This window comes from Gymnoscopelus microlampas, assembly GCF_963454915.1.
Source record: "Gymnoscopelus microlampas genome assembly, chromosome: 22".
Lineage (NCBI taxonomy): Eukaryota > Metazoa > Chordata > Actinopteri > Myctophiformes > Myctophidae > Gymnoscopelus > Gymnoscopelus microlampas.
The window spans coordinates 22,935,188-22,956,763 of record NC_139959.1 but is presented as its reverse complement, the minus strand read 5'-3'; the positions used below and the strand labels follow the sequence as shown (position 1 = coordinate 22,956,763).

The 21,576-nt window shown below is 43.6% G+C and overlaps 1 protein-coding gene across 1 annotated transcript; it reads right to left on the bottom strand.

Annotated features, from left to right (window-relative positions):
• Nucleotides 1–1,950: 1,950 nt before the first annotated feature.
• LOC311038567 (uncharacterized protein) lies at nucleotides 1,951–21,124 on the bottom strand. Its single transcript, XM_084048140.1, has 16 exons — nucleotides 17,730–21,124; nucleotides 17,203–17,362; nucleotides 15,866–16,004; nucleotides 14,310–14,423; nucleotides 14,088–14,136; nucleotides 12,653–12,789; nucleotides 10,032–10,135; nucleotides 9,494–9,604; nucleotides 8,623–8,907; nucleotides 7,511–7,599; nucleotides 6,606–6,836; nucleotides 5,771–5,834; nucleotides 5,406–5,516; nucleotides 4,782–4,894; nucleotides 4,034–4,130; nucleotides 1,951–2,782 (listed from the first exon to the last, which is right to left on the bottom strand). Exons 1-16 carry the CDS (start codon nucleotides 21,002–21,004, stop codon nucleotides 2,621–2,623), a joined length of 5,241 nt encoding a protein of 1,746 aa, XP_083904266.1. The 5' UTR covers nucleotides 21,005–21,124; the 3' UTR covers nucleotides 1,951–2,620.
• Nucleotides 21,125–21,576: the final 452 nt, after the last annotated feature.

Below are 21,576 nucleotides of genomic sequence, written 5' to 3'. Positions count from 1 at the left end.
AACACATAAATGGATAAAGTGGTTAAAATGATTTTGGCGCTATGTTAAAGGTGTAGTTCATCCAAAAACAATCTTATTTTCTATCAATTACATACCCCATGAAGCCTTGAATTCATGGAGATGTTTTTGTCACATTCCTGTGCCAATAATTTGATGAAAGGGCCATCTGTAAATAGGAGACTCAGTAGGAGACTCTTTGAGTCTCCGCTGGTCATCTAATCATTGGCTTAGGAATGCGACAAAAAAAAAAATCTCCCTGAATTCAAGGCTTCATGGGGTGTGTAATAGATAGACAATAAGTATGTTTTGGGGTGAACTACTCCTTTAACTACTTTGGCTGGGGACCCCCAATAGCTGAATGGTTAAATTCATTCAAGCTCAATTGGCCTGCAAACCTGATGTAGAAATTCAGACACAGTTGAACATTATCGGCTAGTGTGTCGTACCAATAGTTTTTTCCATTAGTTATGTGATCCATCCATTCATGAAGTTTGTGGGCCATCAAAAATCAAATCATCATTATTACAAACAACTGCAAAGGTCAAGTTATTTGGACACACATGATGGAATGATGAAAATGATGTCCCTCAACCCCCACCTGCTGGTTAAACTAAGGCACTACAACCACTCTGGCATGATATGAACTGTTGAATCTATTGTATAATAAAATGTGCATGGTCATGGTCATGATATCAAAGCAATACTAATATTTATAGTATTACTTTTAAACCTTGCAAGTAGAAACACCAAAGTTAAGATAAATTACACATATTAAACTTCAAAAGGCACTTCTTTAATACTTCTTTCTTAAAGTATTTACAACTGTGCATAACAATGAACATTTGCCACAACTATGCCTGTTATTCCAGTGACAAGAACTTCACATTTAAAAACTTAATCTTATTTATTTTTAACCAAAGAACATTGAACAGAAACAAAAATGTAAGTCTAGTGCTAAATTGTCTGCTAGAACAAGTGCTTATGTACACTTTTTTAATAATAACAAACGATGAATGCCCCTGAGATGCTGCGTTTGTTTAGGGCTTTAGTCGAGAACATTACAGCCCAGTTGTGCAACTCCCACTTCCTCCGAGTCAGTCCAGCTTATTTTCACTCAGTTTCCAAGTAAAGGAACTGTCGGTGAAGGGCAGATCTATAAGTGCCAACCAATTAGTGACACTCAAACTACCTCAACTGGAACTGCTCCCTTCTAAATCAAACCATTGCACGCTTATAAACCCAAACATAGGTACTGTATGGTCATGTCTTCTTCCTCAAAGCCAAGCAGCGTCAGTAGAGGCAATCATGCTTAACATAAAACTATTGAATGGATTATACCAAAAACAATGCTGAACTTAAGGGACTTTGTATGCAGTGCTTATAAGCAGGCACTTTATGCTAATATACAGTGATTTTTCTTACGAGGCACTAGACTTTGTGTTTCATAACAAAGCAAGACTACAAATACCAGTACAGTTTTCTGATCCGCTAATACTCGTCAGAACAAATTGGGGTCTGAATAATTCCTGGTCTTCAACGTCAACACATTAAATGTGTCCATGGCAAACCTGAGGCCGAGGAGAGAGAGACAGAGAGGAATAAACACAGACTGTGTAAAAAAAGTAAAAATAAAAAGCTCAGGTCCAGCTCAGAATTGAGACGAGGACATACTGTACAGCAGGAGACATCATACACGAGGAAAATAAAAGAAATACCAGTGCTGTCAGCAGAATAACAGAACAAATTAGAACATGTCTCTCTGAATAACCTAATGTATCTCTAACCTATAAACTTGGAAATAAAAATAACATAAAATAGTTATTTTAACATTAATAACCCCACCCTCCTCCCCCCACCCATCCCAACATAGCATAGTTGGATTGTACCTCTTGTTACGACCCATAGTGGCTAGCCCCTCACTCACCCACCCCCTCCCCATCCAAACCCAACTCAGTCCCAAACAGTCAGGGCAAGTTTCACATCACATCCAGTACAATTTAAAATATCATTTGACAGTAATGCAGGCAGTCTGGGACACACCCACATAAGGCTGGATCAGGAAAGGAAATACACTGAGAATGGTCTCACTTGACTAAAAAATGTTGCTAGACTGTACGCAATGTGAACCCCCAACCCAACCGTACGCTCCTTACAATAACACATTCAAATGCCCATTTAGAAGTCTTCAAGGGGGTGAAGTGATCGGACTTGTATCAGAGCTTTAACCAATACAAGCCATCAAGGATAAGTAATGGACACCGGAACACCCCCCCCCCCCTCCCCCGCACACACACACAATTTTATCCTTAACCCATACCAAGTCCACTTAAAGCCCAGCCTCTTTTGAAACATTATACCCCCTCCTCACTAGAGTGGTGGTCTCCAGTACAGCCCATCCTGGGCTAGACAGTCATAATGTGATGAGGGGGTAATTGAGGTGTGTGTGTGTGTGTGTGTGTGTGTGTGTGTGTGTGTGTGTGTGTGTGTGTGTGTGTGTGTGTGTGTGTGTGTGTGTGTGTGTGTGTGTGTGTGTGTGTGTGTGTGTGTGTGTGTGTGTGTGTGTGTGTGTGTGTGTGTGTGTGTGTGTGTGTCTTCCTTCCACTCTCTCCACCCTCCTTGATCACCGTGGCAACAGGGCTGGGTCCGACGCCTGCACCGGATTGGCTGTGACGGGCTGTGCCTCCGAAGGGTGGGCGGGGGAGGAGTTGTGGTCAGAGGTTAGAAGCGCCTGATTGGCCCTCGCCTTCTGGCAGATCTCAGCATAGCTTGGCTTCTTGGACTCCTGGGCCAATCAGAGCACAGGGTGAGGGGTCAGTATCACGGCCTGGTAGGTCCCACACATGTTAATGGCTTCATCTCAATCAGCATTACTATCGCTTTAGTGCACAAAAAGAACACGTCTTCATGGATTAGAGCAAAATATAAATGTCACAACTGAAAATGTTCTGTAAATCACAGATTGAAGCTTTAACCTTTGCGTTTATATGAAATATCGGAGTCGATTAAGATTTTATGGAAGATGCTTCTGAACATATTGCTACTTTGACCACTTCAAATGATCTAATCTTAAAATAACAACCAAAAATAGCCTCTCTACAAGCTGTCAATGAGGATATTTCTCTATTTGAGGCTATTTTCGCTGTGCAACATGCTTCCACAGAAGACATGCTATTGCTAATGGCTTCTACGGAATCTAAATGACTGAAATCAGTCAGACTCAGACTGAGAACTTCAATCCATGTGTCTTTTTTTATATGGCGATTATAGCTCAAACCCGACAAACCAGAATATTGTGGTCGTCATTGCAATCATGATTATTAGTCTGGAGTGGTCATCTTGATGATGTGGGTAATAAAAAAATGTTTCATTGGACTGTTTTAAATTAAATTAAACAGTGAAAATTGGCAACATATCATTGTTCAGAAAATATTAAAAGGTAAGTGATATTCCTTTGTTAACATAAGTGTTAAATTACTACATATTGTGACAATTATCATTACTATAGAATGTTTGTTCAGTAACAGGGGTATCCATGTCTCTCTAGCTCGTTATTAAACAGAAAATGCATTTTCAGGTCAGGATACCAATTCTATCCAATCAGGATAGAGAACTCATACAGGATAAACAAGTTAAATTGGAAGTGATGACGCAAATAAACGAGCAGACAAATTTGGAACTGGAACACTATAAAATTGAAGCTAATAAATGCATTTTCTGTTTACTAAAGAGCTGAAGAGACAGGGAGATCCCTGTTATTGAACAAACACTCTATAGCAATGATTACTATCAGAATATAGTGCTTAAACCTTTTAACAAAAGAAATATTTTGACCAAAAAATATCACTTACCCTACCTTCAAATTAGGGAAACTCCAATCACAAAATACGATTGCAAACGATTAACAATGCAGCTCTACTTTTGGAGTACAGGGCCCCATTTTATTTCTGTAATGAAGTCATCTAACAATAGATCAACACAAAGCACTAAGATCACTAGAACTACTGCAGTCTTTAGGGGTGATGAACTGTCTTACCGTGATTGGTCCATTATCCTCGGCCAGCTGAGCAGGCTTGGTCAGAGGTGATGATGGTATGTGTCCGTCAGTCGCCTCCACTCTCTCTTTCACAGACCTATGGAGACAGGGCGAGCCAACTGCTACAGCCATACTGTAAACCATGCTGACACAGAATACTGATTGAATGGATATGTATAGTCTATAAGCATTGGTTCTCAAAGTGGGGTCCGGGGACCCCCAGGGGTCCTTGGGGAGGTAAACCCTAACCAATTTTCAAGTGGGCTCTGATCCATAAAAGGTTGGTAACCACTGGTTTGTTTTAAGTTTCTACAGCAACTCTCCCCATGTATAAAATGTGATGTCCTATTGCCCCAGTGCCATGTGTCCCTGTATGTGCTCATCACTGTTGTTGGTCAAAAACCTCTTATCTCCATAGTTTAACAGTGTGTTTTTTCCCCCCGTAAATGTATGCCCTGCTTGATCATACTACAGCGTCACAAAAAAGCATCAAAAGTAGCAGATCCACAAGCTTGGTGCGAAGCTTGTACATACTACATTTTTTTGAAAATATTTTGAAGAATATCCCAAAAAAAAAAAAATCTTTTACACAAAATCTTCTCTTCTGGGGGTCCCTGGCACGAACCATTTTCAGATAAAGGGTCCGCGGCCAAATACATATCAATTTGGGGGTCCTTGACCTCGAAAAAGTTAGAGAACCACATGGGCTAAAACCCATGAAAGCAGTTTGTGTTCCTCTCATACTCACTGTGGCGGTGCCTCTGTGGGGACGGGGGTCTTCTCCTGTGGTGCTGTCACTGGCTCAAAGCCTCGCCAGGTGTCAGCCGCCACACTGCTGGGACTGCTGTGTGTGACTGAACCCTGGAAATGAAGATTAACACTTCTAAGCTGCTCATGCTGTGTGAGCGTGTGTGGTGTTAACTTAAGGCGGGAGCTACCCAATGGAACAGCCTGGAAACGTCTGCTAAATTGACATCGAATTTGAGGTCATTTAAACGTTTAACAAGGCCCTGGTTACTAGAAATGGTTCTGGTAAAATACAGGTAGTATAGTTTATTAAGTGCAGGCTGTTTTTTGTTTTAGGTTTTTTGTACTACGTGGTTGTGTATTGCTTACGTCTTGAAAATGTGTTTGTCTTGTTTAATGTAATGCACATGACTGTTGCTTATGTGTTCGGCCATGTATTGTTGTGTGTATGAAAAAATAAGTCCTGGCCTTTTTAACTGTATGATGATATTTTTTTTTTATAAACTAAACTAAAATCGGTTCCTATTGATATCATTTTTGATATTTCAAATATCTAAACCGTGTGTGAGAGAGAGTGAGCATTTGTGAGACTGCTGGAATAAGTGATATGTGAGTGAAGGATTACCTGGTTTTCCTTGTTATTGCCATATGCTAGTGGTGGAGGTCTCGGTGTTAGCGGAGGGAAGCTGGTGAGCCCCAGTTCAATGGTTGGGGTGGTCGGTCGAGGAGGCGACTTCTGCAACACATGCACATGGAAATAATTGAATAATTAGTGTGTAGGGCTTAAGTGGCTAACCACCTCAGATGGTTAAAGCTTCTCAAAACCCGTTTTGAGCTTGCGGATGTGCTACTTTTGATGCTTCTGTGTGACGCTGTAGTATGATCATATATAGGGCGTTAGTTAGAATATGGAGATAAGAGGTTTCTGCCCGACAACAGTGATACATTTCATTTGTATACTTTGTATTTTACTGCGACGGTGTCACCTACATTTGCTGCAGCTTTGTCCTCCGACCTCCTGTCGTCTCTCCTCCTCTGGCCGAAGTTGCCTCTCCTTCAGAAAGGAAAACAGGTGGTTTGAAATGTTTAGAATGACTTTTCCAGACCTCTAAATGGGTTGTTTAACCCATTCAATCCGGGAACGCATCGCTGTTTATTTGAGATTTCTTTGGCTATTAAAAAATTGCAGATATACAAGCTCATAGCGTGGCACCGAGTGCCGTGCTATGAGCTTGTAGATCTGCTATTTTTGAAAAGAATTGAACATTTTAATATATCTTTTTTTAAAGCGAACATTTGTAAAATATTTTTTTAACCCCAGAAGCAAAGATTTGAGTTACAAATGTTGGGTTTAAAATATGTATATATTCAAAGATTTGCACACATTTTCAAGATTTTTTTTTTCAAAAACAGCAGATCTACAAGCTCATAGCACGGCACTCGGTGCCACGCTACGAGCTTGTAGATCTGCTATTTTTGAATAGCCAAAGACCTCTAAAATGACAGAGATGCGTTTCCGGATTGAATGGGTTAATACCTGAGGCCGATTCTACAATTGCCTTCTAAATCAGTAGTTCTAAAAGGTTTTCGTGCCAAGGACCCCCAAATTGATATGTATTTGGCCACAGACCCCCCAAAAAAAACAAAGAAAAAGTCACACAGGGGTTAAAGCAAAAAAGAATCCCAAGACTGAAAATTATTTTCAGGCCATGTCCCAATATGTGATTTTTGATTTTTAAACATGGCACATGGAATCCTCAAGACTGAAATCAGTCCCCAGGACTGAGAACTTTAATCCCTGAGTCACATGACTGGGTCGTTTTACCTTCCTCTCTCCATGTTGGGGAAGCCTTCCGTCCTGTTAGGGTTGTGTTCGGCTCTTCCGCCGCCTCTGCCCTCGCGGCGCATGTTGCCTCGAGCCCACGACCTGTCCACTCTGGGAGGGGCAAAGCTGCGTGCCGTCGGTCCACCCTCGGAGGAGGGTGGGGGCTGGGAGGAGTCATCTAGCTGGAGCAACGCCTGGTCCATGGTGGCGGAGGGTCGCTTTTTCGAACCTCTGCAGGGACGAGATAAAGTCAACACGAATCACCATGCCGTGTCATAATAGTCTCTGCACACAGACCAGAATAGTCTAAGCCAGGGGTCTTCAACGTTTATCAGGCCGAGGACACCTTAGCTGAGAGAGAGATGAAGCAGGGACCGCCCCCCCAACTACATATTGTATAAAACTTGTGTCGCAGATTAAACTTTTTCAGGGATTTCACAGGTAGCTTCATAGACTTGTTTGACAGCACTGTCATCAGTGTATGTTTGATTCGTGTTAATGTGTATTTTCAGACATTTAACAAGATAAATAAACCGTCAATACTTTGTAAACTTGACCTTTCACTCTGTACTTGGTCTGCTCTTTTTCCCCTCTACACCAAACCTCATTGCCGAACATAGCCGATCTACAAGCTCACAACGCCTCGCAGCGTGAGGCGCTGTGAGCTTGTAAATTTGCTATTTTCGGCTAATGTTCTCGTCACAACAGGGATGCTAGAGTTCAAATGGTTAATGTAAAAAGATGATCCCATTACACAAAAATGTGGCGGCCCCCCTGTAGTAACTCTGAGGAGCCCCTAGGGGTCCTGGAGCCCCTGTTGAAGACCCATTGAAAGTAATAAACATGACAAGGAGGGGTCATTACGAAATAGTAACTAGTAAAAGACCCGAGACCTGAGGACGTACCGGAGTCTTTGGGGATTTGGCGCTTGGTGCTGTTTGAATTTGGGTCCCGTTTGGACGCCATTCGTAAAATCCTTCAGAAACGGTGCCACCTGCCGATGAGAAAATGGTCAATGCACGCAGCAGCAAAGCAAAACTGGTGTGAACACAATACATCAACCAATAACTTAGTAGGTAAACAAGTACATTGCATGGTACTCAGGGGCAGGGCTAATGGGTTATATGGGCTGCAGTCAAGGGCCCCAGCCACCAGGGGGCCCCTGGATAAGCAGGAATTTAATAGAGAGATGACAAGAATTTTAATTTTTTGTCAAAAAAGTTTTTGTACTTGCCGTGCATTCATGCAATTTGTTCACGCCATCAAACAACAACAAAGAACTACTATACTGTCACAATTTCTTCACATTCTGTTTTGTGTTCATGTGAAGCCAGAGCAAAGATGTCTCACGAGTTTCCTCAATAAGCTGAGTTTACTCAAAGTGAGTTTAAAAACATGACCAACAACAAAAAAAAACTCCCATACCTACAGGGAGAAATAAATAATACAACAATGTGCGAACACAGCAGCAAGATTTGTGAACTGTTGCGATAAAAGAAGGTTAGCCAATGGAATACAACCACCCTAAGGACTACTAACCACTGAGTTTCCTGCACAATCTTTACCGATATATAACATGTATAGAATGTCGCAATGTGACTTAGCTCTGTTTAACACAATCCCTTCCAACTGTACATACTTTCCCCCTTTTTTTCTTAAATTGTATTAATTATGGGTTTTGGGCAATGTAAACGTATATTTTCTGATGCCAATAAAGCTCCTTTGAATTGAATTGGATATAAACTGGACTAGTCCAGAATCTACCCCTCGGTATAAAATAGGCTAACCCACTTAGTTACACCTGCTCTGCTCAGGGGAGATCAGAACTGAGGATACGATGTATTGGGTCCCTTCACCTACTTACATTAAAAAAACAAATGTGCAATAGCATGGGAAATGATGCCTAAAACCTATGCAAAATGCATTAGTCTGAAATAGCCTACTGTTCAGCAGTTAGTAACTGCATAGGATTGGATGAAACACCAGTTCACACCTCACTTTTTTTTTGTGGACTCACCAAAGCAGGATCCGGGTACCCCGTCATGGCTGTCGACCACGCCTGATTGGTCAGATCGTAAAGCTGCGCCGTCGGCAGTTGGGCGGAGCCGTGTTGCTGATACGAGGGCGGAGCAAAGAAAGGGCTGAAAGCCTGCTGCTGATTGGTGGAGGAGTCCAGCTGCTGCGGTCTGTAGCTGCTCTTGGGGGCGTAGGACGAAGTGACCGCCATGGTTTTGCACTTGATCCTCGCCAAGATGGGCTTGCCCTGGAACAGCCGCACCTCCTCCCTCAGGTACTTGTAGGCCTGGTAAGTTCACACACAAACGCAGTGGTGTAAAGTAAGTGCATTTACTCAAGCACTTGTACTTCAGTACAGTTTTGAGGTATTTTTTACTTTATTGGAGTGTTTCCCATTTTCAGTACTTTTACTTCTACTCCACTACATCTAAGAGGCCCCACTACAATTATTTGAAAACTTGAGTTACTAGTTACTTTGTAGATTTTGATTATTATTGCAAAACATACACTAATCACTTCAGCCCTATATATATTTTGGTCCATTTGAAAATAGTCCATCTACAAGCTCACAACACATCACAGCGAGAGGTGTTGTGAGCTTGTAGATCTACTATTTTCGCTGCGCAACATGATTCCATAGAAGACAAGCTGGCTTCTACGGTGCTCTGCTACTACTACAGTATATGAAGTCCATTAACTATGACTGATGGTGTACTTTACATGACTGCCAATCATTTCCCAAAGGAGAGTGTCATTTGTTTCCCCAATGCAACGTTTGAAATAGAGAAAAGATTGATTGACGATAAGTAGAGAAAATTAAATGTGTATTGTAGCTAACATTTCTCTGGACATCATGCTAATCTCTACATTACCTGCTGTGCGTCTGCCTCAGACTCAAAGGTGATGAACCAGTTATCGTTCCTCACACACTCACAGGACAGGAACTTGGGCTGGTTCTCCCCTTCAAACAAAGCCTTCACCTCCTGGAAAAATGAACAATGTTCTATTACAGTGGTTCCCAAACTTTAACATGAGACGTTTGCCCGGGACCCAAACTAGTGAAAATGGCAGATCTACAAGCTCACAACTCGTTGCTTCGAGCCGCCTTGTTTAGCTTGCAGATCTGCTATTTTCATTCATTCTTAAAGTTTATATATATATATATATATATATTTATGGAAATTATATATATTTTTTTTCATTTCATTTATGAAATACTTTTGATTTTCTTTTAAATGGATGTGGTAATAGAACACCATTTGGGAAACAGTGTTATATTACCACATCCCATTCAAGAGTGAGGCTTTTCAAAAGCATGCAATGAATAAGAGTGAGTGAGAGAGAGAGAGACAGAGAGAGAAAGGTGCAATGAAATGTATTCCTAATGAGATGTTATTGTGGTGTCCTTGCCTCAGGAGGGGTACTCTCTGGGATCTCACGGAGGATAACGATGCAGCGGCTCTGATTGGGCCGTACCTTCTGTCCACACGGAGACACCTGGACCTGCGGCAGGGCTGCCAGCCAATGAGAAAACAGGAGAGGGTCAGGGCTACACAGAATTTAATTAGCTAGATTTGGTATGTAATAGTTAACTCCCTGGCCGTAACACAACAGTACACATGCACCCACCCACACCCACGCCAATTTCTGAATAATTATGGCATTTATGTCTTCAAATTCGATTTTCATATTTGATTTTATGTACTAATAGTATTAATCTAATACTACAGTAAATGACTACTGAGTTATTGTTTACACCGCCGGACGTTTGACCTTACGTAAACCTTTTCAGTGTATAAGACAGTTTGCTCCAGCCAGCTCTACAAAAACACACTGCTGCCCATAGTAGCCCCACTCGCACTCACTCACAATGCTGTCCCCAATCGAGCCGTGAGTTTTGGCTCTCGACTTGACGCACTGTGGGGGTCGAGTCATTGTGTTGACAAACGGGTCTGTGAAACAACAGTGCTACGGCTAAATCACAAACATGGATACAGTACATGGAATACACGGCCCGGTTTCCATAACATGTTACCGCTCAAATTGAAAAGCTCCACGATGACTAGAGACTGGATCTCCACTAGGGGTGTGCCGATACACTAATTTCACCAAACGATACGATACGATATTTGGCTTACAACTTCGATACGATATCGATACGATACGCACTTTTTTTATTATGAAAATATATGGGGGAGGAAAAAAGTAAATGCAAACAAATAATTCTGTTTTTGCATTATTCAGACATGCAAACTTGTAGCTTTTCAGCTACAATAGCCGTTTTCAATCCAAATAGGGCAATAGTGTGACACCTGACCTGAAAAAAAAAAAACATGTTGTCACCCTTTTCACCTCGGGGCTGTTTGCATGCCTGATTATAATGATTGTAAAAAATAATAATAATAATTCAAAACGATATTTTTTCCCCCCAAAACGATACATATCGTCACGAAAACGTATCGCGATATATCGTGGGACGATATATCGGCACACCCCTAATCTCCACAAAAGCTTAAATCAAGTCTGTACCACACATAAGCATGGACTGGGCGGTGCTTATATAGCGTCAGAGGTGCTCATTGCGCCATCTTTGCTCAACACTCAATCCCTGCATTTAGAGTAGACTAGTTTTAACAAGGTATAAATGGGAAATTTAAGTAAAAAAGGACATTACTTCGAACTGGTCAACAACATGCAAGCATCAGTTCCCAAACACGGATCAACAACACACGGGTCAAGGCAAGTCAGCTTCTCTCGCATGTGCTCTAAAAACAAACACTTGCTTCAGTTAGGCTAAATGCGAGTCTTCCTACAGTATGTGACAATTTTCAAAAAGGTACAGTACTGTATATGGTGCATGAGTTAAAGACAAACAAATGTATACAAAAGGTGATGTAAATAAGTATTACTTTTACTGTTAGTATTCGTTAGCTGCAATCGTCAAGTAATGTTAATACAATGACATTATTTGACACTGAAACAGTACTGATGCTCTCTTTATGTCGTCCTCAGACGATACAATACTGATGTACTGACGCAAAGAAATATTATTAACCTATTTGTGTTTGATATGTCATCAAAACACATTGAAATGTCATCGCGATTATGTCTGGTCCCCTGGTAAATATTCTGTTTAAAATCTGGGTCCCTTAAAGTAATGCTAGGTAACTTTTTCAATAAAACTAAAGTTAAATTGTATATCTTTTGTGAGTGGCAAATGTTTCACAACACCCACTCCATGAATTTCACCCCCGAAAGCCTTTTATTTATATATTTTCTATTGAACGGGGTCGGGGTTGACGTTCCCGCGATAATGACGTCATCTGGCCGGAAAATGGAAGCGGAAATGCACCGGTTTCCTGTTTGGCCAGGAACTACTGCACCGGTTTCCTGTTTGGCCAGGAACTACCGTGCTAATAACAAAAGGAAACTCACGCTGATTTTAAGAGATTGTATGATTTGAAGAACGAAAAAAAAACAGAAAAAGAAAACACAGCTCACGGTAACTAAAGCTCCACTAGCTAAGAGAAACGATCCACAGATCGTATAAAACAATTAAAAGAACGCTTTTTGAAACACTTCCGTCTTCCGGTGAAACGAATGGAATTCTGGGTAACGCAGTAATAAACAAACGGCATGCAGTGACGGTAATGACCAGCAGAGGCTGCTAAAAATCGTTTTTTTGAAATTTGCACAGTACAACTTTAACAATAAAGGTGAATATCACTGGATTAAGTGGTTAAGAGTACACACACAGGCCTAGACCGTGGCGTCGCGGTCTAGGCACCCTGGTTGCAAATCCTTAATAGCAGTGTGCCGCGGGTTCGCGTCCCGTTCCCGTCGGCCTTTCCTGCATGTCTTCCCCCCATCTCTCTCCCCATTCTTCCTGTCAGACTACTTTCCCTGTCCCTCTCCAATAAAAACAATAAAAAAATACCAAAAACAAATCTTTAAAAAAAAAAAAGAGTACACACACACACACACACACACACACACACGCAGAGACAGTAACTGAACACAGAAGCGCTCACATGTGAGAATGTTGGAGATGAGCGCCTGATCCGTGGTGACCTTCTTGATGTGGTCGAGGTTGGCCAGGGTGGTGATGGGAAGGTAGCGGTCACCGTCCATCTGGGAAACCAGGTAAAGGTCATTGGCCAGGTTCTCCCTGTGGACAAAGTCAGACAATAACGCCCCGCCCACCACATTAACAATCACCAATTAGCAAGAGAAATGGGAGTTCTTAGCGCCACCATTACTTTATATTGCTATGTTTTGTTTTTTTTAAACGTTTTGTTTATTAGTTTTTGTTCTTTTACATACTCATAGGTAGTACAGACATTTACTGAAGCAAATAAGCAAATAAACAGAGTATCCCCAAACAGTGAAGAAAGTAATTAACAGGATTTATATTGCTTTGTTGAGTGTTCTGATAACAATGTCAGTTTCTCTGCAGTCTGTAATCTGAAGAGACAAAGGTTCTATGTTTCAAAGTAAATTTGTGACGATGTGTTCAAATCATTATTTTTTAAACGTTTTTTTCACGTTTAAAAAAAAGAAACGATGTGGAGCAGAAATGTTATTCCTCTAAAGATAAGAGTTAAAACAAAGAGTGCTTTTGAAAAGGTTAAGCTATATATTTGAATTTTCCACATACAGTATGTACAACATTGACTGACTACAGGTTTATCCCCTCTGTGTGTGTGTGTGTGTGTGTGTGTGTGTGTGTGTGTGTGTGTGTGTGTGTGTGTGTGTGTGTGTGTGTGTGTGTGTGTGTGTGTGTACACGTGAGAGCTTGTGCATTAATTAGCATGCAAAATATGTTGCATTGTCTGGCTTTTTAAGTATCAAATTCAAGTAGAAAAAGTCCTTTTGCACACCTACTGTACTTACAAAAATCGTTCTTCAATGAATACATTTAATGTATTCATTGAAGAACGATTCAGTCCAACGGACCATCATCAGGTTTAATCAGTTATCGTCATGATGGACAGCTGGACCGAAACGTTAAGTGAAGACAGTGTTTGAGACCTTTCCTTGTTTCACCAAGTATCACATTCTAAAATAAAACATGAATGCAAAGATAAATGCAAAGATTTTGATATGTTATTATCCACGCATCCAGTGCTTATTGTTTATCATTATAATATCCGGCATTACAGGCGTGCCCGTTTGGAGTGTGTGGCCGTTCGTAACGTGTACCCATGCAGGCAGAATTGCAAAGTGCTGCTTATAGCGTTGTCAAGAACCATGTTATGGCTGTTTGCAGCGATCATCAATCCACTTCACACTCAACACTGCATTCCCTTGGGTCCACCACAATGCACCCGCCACGCGTGAGCTCGAGCGCATAAACGGTTCTCGAGATATACAAAGGACAGACAGCAGCACATACACATGCACATACATAAATTCCTCGAATTAAGATACATAGATGGAGGAGATGGCGACATCTGGACAACCTACCGAGTTAGGCAGGACTCCAACATGCTCTTCAGCTGCTCTGTCATCTCATCTGAAGTCAGAGGAAAAAACATTATCAATTTAAGCTTATGGAGTAATAGGTCCACTGCAATGCTGCTACTAGCACTAAACTACAATATGACAGAAAAACACTTACATTGGAGGTTACATTGGAAGTACTTAAGCATTGACCTAATGATATGCATTCCTATTTACACCATTTACCTGTGAGAGGAGCGTCCGGGGGCTGCCCATTAACCACGGGAAGTTGGTATTCCACAACGGTAGAATCTGCCTGTTCCAGGCCCATGTTCTCCAGCTCATATCCAGCTTCATAACCTACGGAACCAGACACAGAACAGGACTCTTCACACCCAGAAACGGGACATTAGCTACCAAAAATACACCTGTGGTTCGCAAACTGGACCCCCCCAAATTATTTTTGGGGGGGGGTCCCCAGATGATTAGCTTAATGTGTAACATTGTTTTCTCACACAACAGTAAACAGACCAACACACAGTAGAAGTGTATACAGAGTATCTGCACATTTCTAAAGTTACAATTGAATGACTTTTAAGACCTTTTTAATACCAAATTGGCCAAATTGTCAAATATTACATAAGAAAGAGGCAAGCATTGTGAAAACAGGCAATCTACAAGCTCACAGCGCCACACAGTGCTAGGCGTTGTGAGCTTGTACAGTAGTTCGGCTATATTTATCTGTGGAACCGAGTCAAACTAAATGACGTTCAAATATGATTATTTTGGGGGGGTCACGGCCTGAAAGATTTGGGAACCCTTGATATACAAAATGAATAATGTGCAATTCCTCAAAGCACCATTCTTTTTCAGAGCTAGATAATAGCCCCGAGAGCTGGTGTGTCGAGACTCTTCTTGCCTGAATGACAAGCTGGAAAATGCATCGTCTCCAACTGAAAGTCCCGATAAAACATGAATGCAAAAGGCCTGAGGTTCCGATTCTATAAAATGTCTTCTGTCTTTCTGAAAAATCAGTGGTTCTCAAACTTTTTTCATGTCAAGGACCCACAAAATGATATGTATGTATATGTATATATGACCCCCATCTGAAAATATTATGTTCCAGGAACCCCCAGAAGCAAAGATTTCAGTTAAAAATGTATTCAATGTTTAAAAATATATATACACCGGTATTTTCACGATTTTTCAAAAATAGCTGATCTACAAGCTCATAGAATGCCATGCTATGAGCTTGTATATCTGCTATTTTTTTTATAGCTAAAGCATAAAATAATGGTTTAAGTGGTTACACAAATGCGTTCCCGGTTTGAATGGGTTAAAGGGGAAATCCACCCATTTTCAATATTTAACTATGTCATTAATATAGCATAAAGAAGTTGTGTGGAAATAAGAAAAAAGTTCCCCCCTTTCTGTGTTGCCTTGAAATGGAGGATTGATTGTGGGTTTAACATTGCAAATTACAACATGATGACTCATCATGTTGTAATTTGCAATGTTAAACCCACAATCAATCCTCCATTTCAAGGCAACACAGAAAGGGGGGAACTTTTTTCTTATTTCCACACAACTTCTTTATGCTATATTAATGACATAGTTAAATATTGAAAATGGGTGGATTTCCCCTTTAATGGAGGACTTTGTGTATGGTGACAGTAGACAAAATAATTGAACGAAGACAAGACAAGAAATCTAATGTTTAGTGCAGTAACTACTCCATGTGCCTTTAACAATCACTGGCCTTTGAATAAAATTTAAAAAAAGATTATATTACCAACACCTACCCTCTTGATTTGTTAGATTGCCGTGCATGTCAGGCCAAGATTGGGGGGCCTTTGGGTAGTCGGGGGGGACATCCAAGTTTAAGTTGTGACTGGGCCATACCTCAGCATTGGGATTAAGGCCAGGGACAGCGGATGATTCCTGAAATGAAAACAAACACAGCGCACATATAGTAGGGGAAGGGGAGGGGGAAAGCTTTCATTGGCAAAGTACACGTACATATTTAACCCATCCTAACTATTATGAGCAGTGGACAGCAGTGTTGCCATGTCTGCTTATTATAAGCTCATTTGGGTTTGTTTCCTAAGTGTAGTTGCTTATTTGGGCTTCCTTCCTAATTGTAGTTTTAACCATATCGAGGACCCCAAATACATCGAGGATGTCTTTGTCTGCTGACCCCCGTCTGAAAAGAGTTTGTGCCAGGGACCCACACACAAGATTTGTGTTGTTAAAATATGTTTCCAGAATATTCCACATTTCTTTTTTCCACAAGAATTTTTGGGGAAATAGCCGATCTACAAGCTTGTAGATCGGCTATTTTCAAATAGCCAATGTGCTCATGTGGCCTATTAGTCGCTTCTTTTGGGCATGTTTTCATAGACCTGGTTGCTTGGTTGCAAGATACTGAACAATAGGGGTTCAGCACAGCAGCTCTTGCTCAAGGACACAGCAACCTTCAAATTCCCAAACAAACACTCTACCCCCTGAACCACTGACTGACGTCCTTGGGTTTTTGCTGCTCACATATTGTTAACCTTGTATGTTGTATGCATTCAAGTATAATTATATGTTTGGGTTGTTGTTTCTTTTCTTCCAAGATTTGTTGCAAAGCACTTCATTATGGACAGGTGCTTAAATACAAAAACAAAGATATAGCTTTAAACAACAGCACAACAGAGATTTCAGCATAAGGGGTCAGAACCTGTTGGCATGTCACTGTGAAAATCTATAAATTAATTGTAGCAGCTGAATTTCTATTACATTTTTTCAACATGGAGTCATTGAATAACCCCAATTCAATCACTCCATGTAAAGCTCTACATAAAACACTGTGTCATGTAGAGCTAGGCTAAATAGTTGTTAATGACGCTCTGTACAATCAAACTACTTTTAGTGGTCACAACGTTCATTTTAAAAAGCAACATGACATTTCACCCAAAACTAAATCTAATTCTCAACAAAACTGTCCCTGTTACATGAGCTAAAGAGTAGCGTATTTCAGAAAATCTTTTCATGGTTTCTGGCTGAAGACAGCACAACCACTGTGTTATCTCGGTGCAGCTGTCCCTCAAATTGATACAAATGGCCACACACACATACATTATGCACTGTTACTTACGGCCTGTGGGTATTCTGTGTGCCAGTCCCACACACAGGGTCCCTGGGGCATTACGGTGCTGTAAGGGTACGCTCCAAGAAGAAGCTGGAGCTCTGAAACTACGGGGGGGATCTCCTCCAACTGGCTGTCCACCTCGCTGTCCCCCTGACTGGGATCAGGCCTGTACAAATTATTATGACACAAATTATTTTTTGAGATATATCATTTTGCATAATCGTCACAATTGTTTCCATATTGCAATTACTATTTCCACTATTGTTTTTACACATTTTCGGTATACTATACAATTATTAAATGTTTGTATTTTTGGCCATAGTATATTAGTTATTTTGATTATTGTATCAGTCATTGTCATTTCTTAATACTATGCCGTTATTTATTATTTGTCCTATCTGCCCAATGCAATTTATGTTTACAAAGCCTAAAATAAATGTCCTTTTTATGTTCCAATGTTCAAAGGAAAAACACAATTAAACCGTTATTTGTATGACAAATGGAGATTTTCATGATGGTCGTGACAGCCCTACCTGAGATCAGCCTCGGATGTGCTCTCGGCCCACGCCCTGCAGTCTGCTTCCAGCTTTATCCAGGAATTGGGGTACGGGTGGGAGAGCGCGGATTCTGCCTCGTCTCCCAAAAGCTCGGAAACCATCTCTCTCATGCCTCCTTCCCTCTCTCCCTCCTCGGCTTGGTTCCTGGCCTCCTCGGCTGCCGTGAGCGCACACGGCTTCTGGCCCAGGAGGTGGATCTCGTAGGACGGAGTCGAAGCGAAAACGTCGATCTGATCGGGGTCTACCTCCACCACGCTGGGGTTGTTGTTGTTTGAGGCAGCTGGGGTTCCGTTATCTTGGTGGCCGAAGGCGCCGGTCGCCATATCAGTGTTGTTGTCAGCTTGTGTCATGACACTGTACAGCTCGGCGCTTTCACTCTGTGACCCGACACTTGAGTTGTGGGGGGTTTCTGAACTATTGAAGTTATCTGATACGGGGGTCTCCTCAAATAACACACGCGCTGCTTTCCCAGTACTATTCTCAGCTTTACCGTTTCCATGTAACGCCTCTCCAGGCTGAGGGGAATCATCATTACTGCACTGCAGACTGAGGTCAAGGAGGTCAGGCTTAGGAGAGCTGGCGTTAAGAGCGGAGGTAGATAATTGAGGCACTTCAGCGAATGTTTGAGGACTTGACATGTCTACTTTAAGGTCAGAGTCCTGCACATCAGACTCCAAAGGTGATGAGTCACCATTGTCAAACTGAGCACCCAGTTTGACAAAGTCTTTCTCCTGGCAAGCATCCAATGCTTTCTCTGGGGCATTTTCCATGGTCTCCAGAGTTCTGTAAATTTGACGAGCGAGACAAGAAGACTCCCCTTCAGCGCTGCAAGGTTTTGTAGGCGGGTTGCGGCTGGAATCCGCGAAAACACGACTGCTTTCACAGTCTTCGGAGCGCACAGTACGCTGAGAGGACAGTCCCACGTCAGGAGGGAGAGTCATATCATCACTGGTCGCTTGTGGGAGATCCTGACTGATTACGAGCTCTTTCGCCGCCTCTTCGGATCGAATTTGAGCGGCATCTTCTCTGCCCATTTGTTCAATCTGAGCGATATCACACAGCGCTCTGTCATTCTCAGCAGGCTTCGTCTCATTCTCATCAGTTTCAACACTACAGATAACATCACAGACACCGTGATGTTGGTTGCAGTCGGCGCCACTCTCATCGGGCTCAGTCACTGAAACTTTGGATTCTTGGTTACGTTTGGCGGGACTCATTTTAAACATGGGATCATTCGAATTCAGATCTAGTCTCCACAACGCGTCTGAGCTACTTTGGCGAGGGCTGACTTCCGCTACATCGGACAGAGGCGTGGTGCTGGTGTAGCGGGAGCAGAGTACAAGTTCAACAGGCGGCGACGACACCTCTGAGATCGTTGAAACGGAGCTCACATCCGTCAGGGTCGTCCCTGCCATGCTGCTGAGACACATGTCGTCATCCTCCGTGCGTTTGTCTCCAGCCAGTTCTCTTCCAATATTCACAGGCACAGCATGGCTCTGCGGGACGTTTTTCCCTAACTCGATGGCCATCTGTTCTTCACGACAAGGGAAATCATCCACGGAGCTGTGCTGCTGGCCCAGGTCCAGGCTGGGACTTAAAGAATTTGAGCCGAAAGCGGAGGGACATACTTCAGGGGTTTCAACAGCTGGCCGTGGACTCTGCGTGTGCTGCTTTACAGCATGGTCAGATTCACACAGGCTGTCGTCCGAGTGAGCGGACTCGGACGGCTGAACCTCGGTTTCCTGATCCAGTTTGGAGTCGTCATGCTTCTTCTGGGAGGCGCCTGGCGTTTTTTCGTCTACACCGGGGCCTCTCTCCTCTACAGCCGCCCTCTGGTCATGTGAGCATCCTCCCAGCTCACATGAGTACACATCTTTCTCAAGCAGGGCCTCCGTAGGCGCACGTTCCCGTGTGACAATCTCCTCTTCCACACTCTCCGCCCTCTCACCTGCTCCTGCATTCTTGTGCACGTTCTCATGCACATTATTCTCTTCAGCGCGTAAACTTTCGCCTGGTTGCGTTGTCGGTGGCTCTAATGTGTCATGGGTCGCCGCGTCAACACTTTTCGTATCCGCCGTCTGCAAAGGCTGGCGTGTGGAATCGCCAGGGCTGACCGGTGGGCGGTCTCGAGTGGACGTCTGCAGGCCTTCGCCGCTACAACAGTCACCGGACGCAGGCGGCAGGTCACACCCAGGGTCTACCAGCTGTGGAGAAACAACAGGCTGAGGTGAGAATGAATGCTGTGCAGAAGATAAATCAACTGAGGGTGCCTGTGGCTGAACAGTGACAAACGGTTCGACTGTGCGCGATTGGAACGACGTCGGCTCGTCTGCGTTCGACCGGTTATTATCTATCGTTTCTATGGCGGCGTGTGATTTGTCAGAGACTGTGGATTCTAGGGCGTGCGACTCGCAGGGGAGCAGGTGCTCCGCTATGCGGGAGGACAGGTCAGCTGTCTGGGCCTCGGCTGCGTTTGCCGGGTCAGCTGTCGGCTCATGCTCAAGGTCATCGTCGTCGATCGAGCAGATGCTGTAGAAGCTCTGCGTCCTCGCCCCGAAACCGCGGCCCAGCGCCGCCCCGACAACGTCATCTACCTCCGCCTGGTGCACGACAGCGCCGGGGGGGGAATCCCGATCCGTTCCTCGCCGACGTGTGCTGCTGGCCGGAGGTGGCTTGGCGTCCGTCACTCTGATGTCACTGAGAGGGGGTATCCTGCCGGGAGGCGTCCTCCAGCCTGCCGGCTCCTCTTGCACATTGCCTTCTGGGCGCCGGTTGAACCAGGAAGCCCTCAGCGCCGCGTTCTGTATAATCTTCTGTTTGACAGGGCCCTTGGAGGACCGCTCCATATAGGGAGACCTCTCGGCTCCGGCTCCGGCCCCGGCAGCCGGTGTCATGGCCGCCTCCCCGCCCGTGTTTGTGTGTACGCCGCTGTCGGGTGTGACAAGATTAACCCGCGCCTCCTCCACGTGCTCGCTTGCCGGCGCAAGATCCCCCTTGCTCCACGTGTGGCTGTCACCGCCGGCTACAGCGAGCCCAGGCTTCTTAGAGCGCTCTGCTCCCTCCTCTTCCGGAGGCTTCGGTCGTCCTGGCCCGGTCTGTTCAGCCACTAGGCACACGTGCTGAGCCACAGCCGAGGCATGCTGCCTGTCCTTCTCTCTCACAAGCGTCCCGTCAGGGAGGGAAGACTGCAACAGGCTGGTCCTCTCGCTCTGTATCCCAAAGTTCAGCTCCTTGCTAAAGCAGCACCCCATCTTCTTCAGCCCTGACTGGGACTTTAATAACAACAAGTAAACACAAAACACGCCTAGCTGTAGTCACACACGTTTTTCCCCCTAAACACCAAAAGACACAAAACAATAGTCAGCAGCTCCTCTCCCTCGCTCAGCTACTCACAGAAAGAGAAAAGACCCCCGGTCCCCCCCCCCTGCTTTTGCCCCCTCCCCTCCCCTTCACTCATTCGCTTTGCCCCCTCCCCTGCCCAGAATAGCACACAAGAAGGAGCTCACATGGCCCTGCCACTCAAGAGAGGGCTCCACACACTGTGTGTGTGTGTGTGTGTGTGTGTGTGTGTGTGTGTGTGTGTGTGTGTGTGTGTGTGTGTGTGTGTGTGTGTGTGTGTGTGTGTGTGTGTGTGTGTGTGTGTGTGTGTGTGTGTGTGTGTGTGTGTGTGTGTGTGTGTGCGTGTGTGTGTGTGTGTGCGTGTGTGTGTGTGTGTGTGTTACATTGTGTATCATTGTCTGTGGGAGGCCTAGTTGGGCTATATTAGAGATGGGTCAGCCACATGGCCGAGCAAGCAGCCATCCAATCCCAATCCGCACTCCTC

Bases quoted from the DNA above. Each gene is read 5' to 3' on its own strand.
- LOC311038567 (XM_084048140.1), bottom strand. From the start codon at position 21,004: ATGGGGTGCTGCTTTAGCAAGGAGCTGAACTTTGGGATACAGAGCGAG. The intron at 17,363-17,729 runs GTAGGGCTGTCA...TAATTTGTACAG, and splicing joins ACATCCGAGGCTGATCTCAG to GCCTGATCCCAGTCAGGGGG. The intron at 5,835-6,605 runs GTAAAACGACCC...TCCTTTCTGAAG, and splicing joins CCCAACATGGAGAGAGGAAG to GAGAGGCAACTTCGGCCAGA.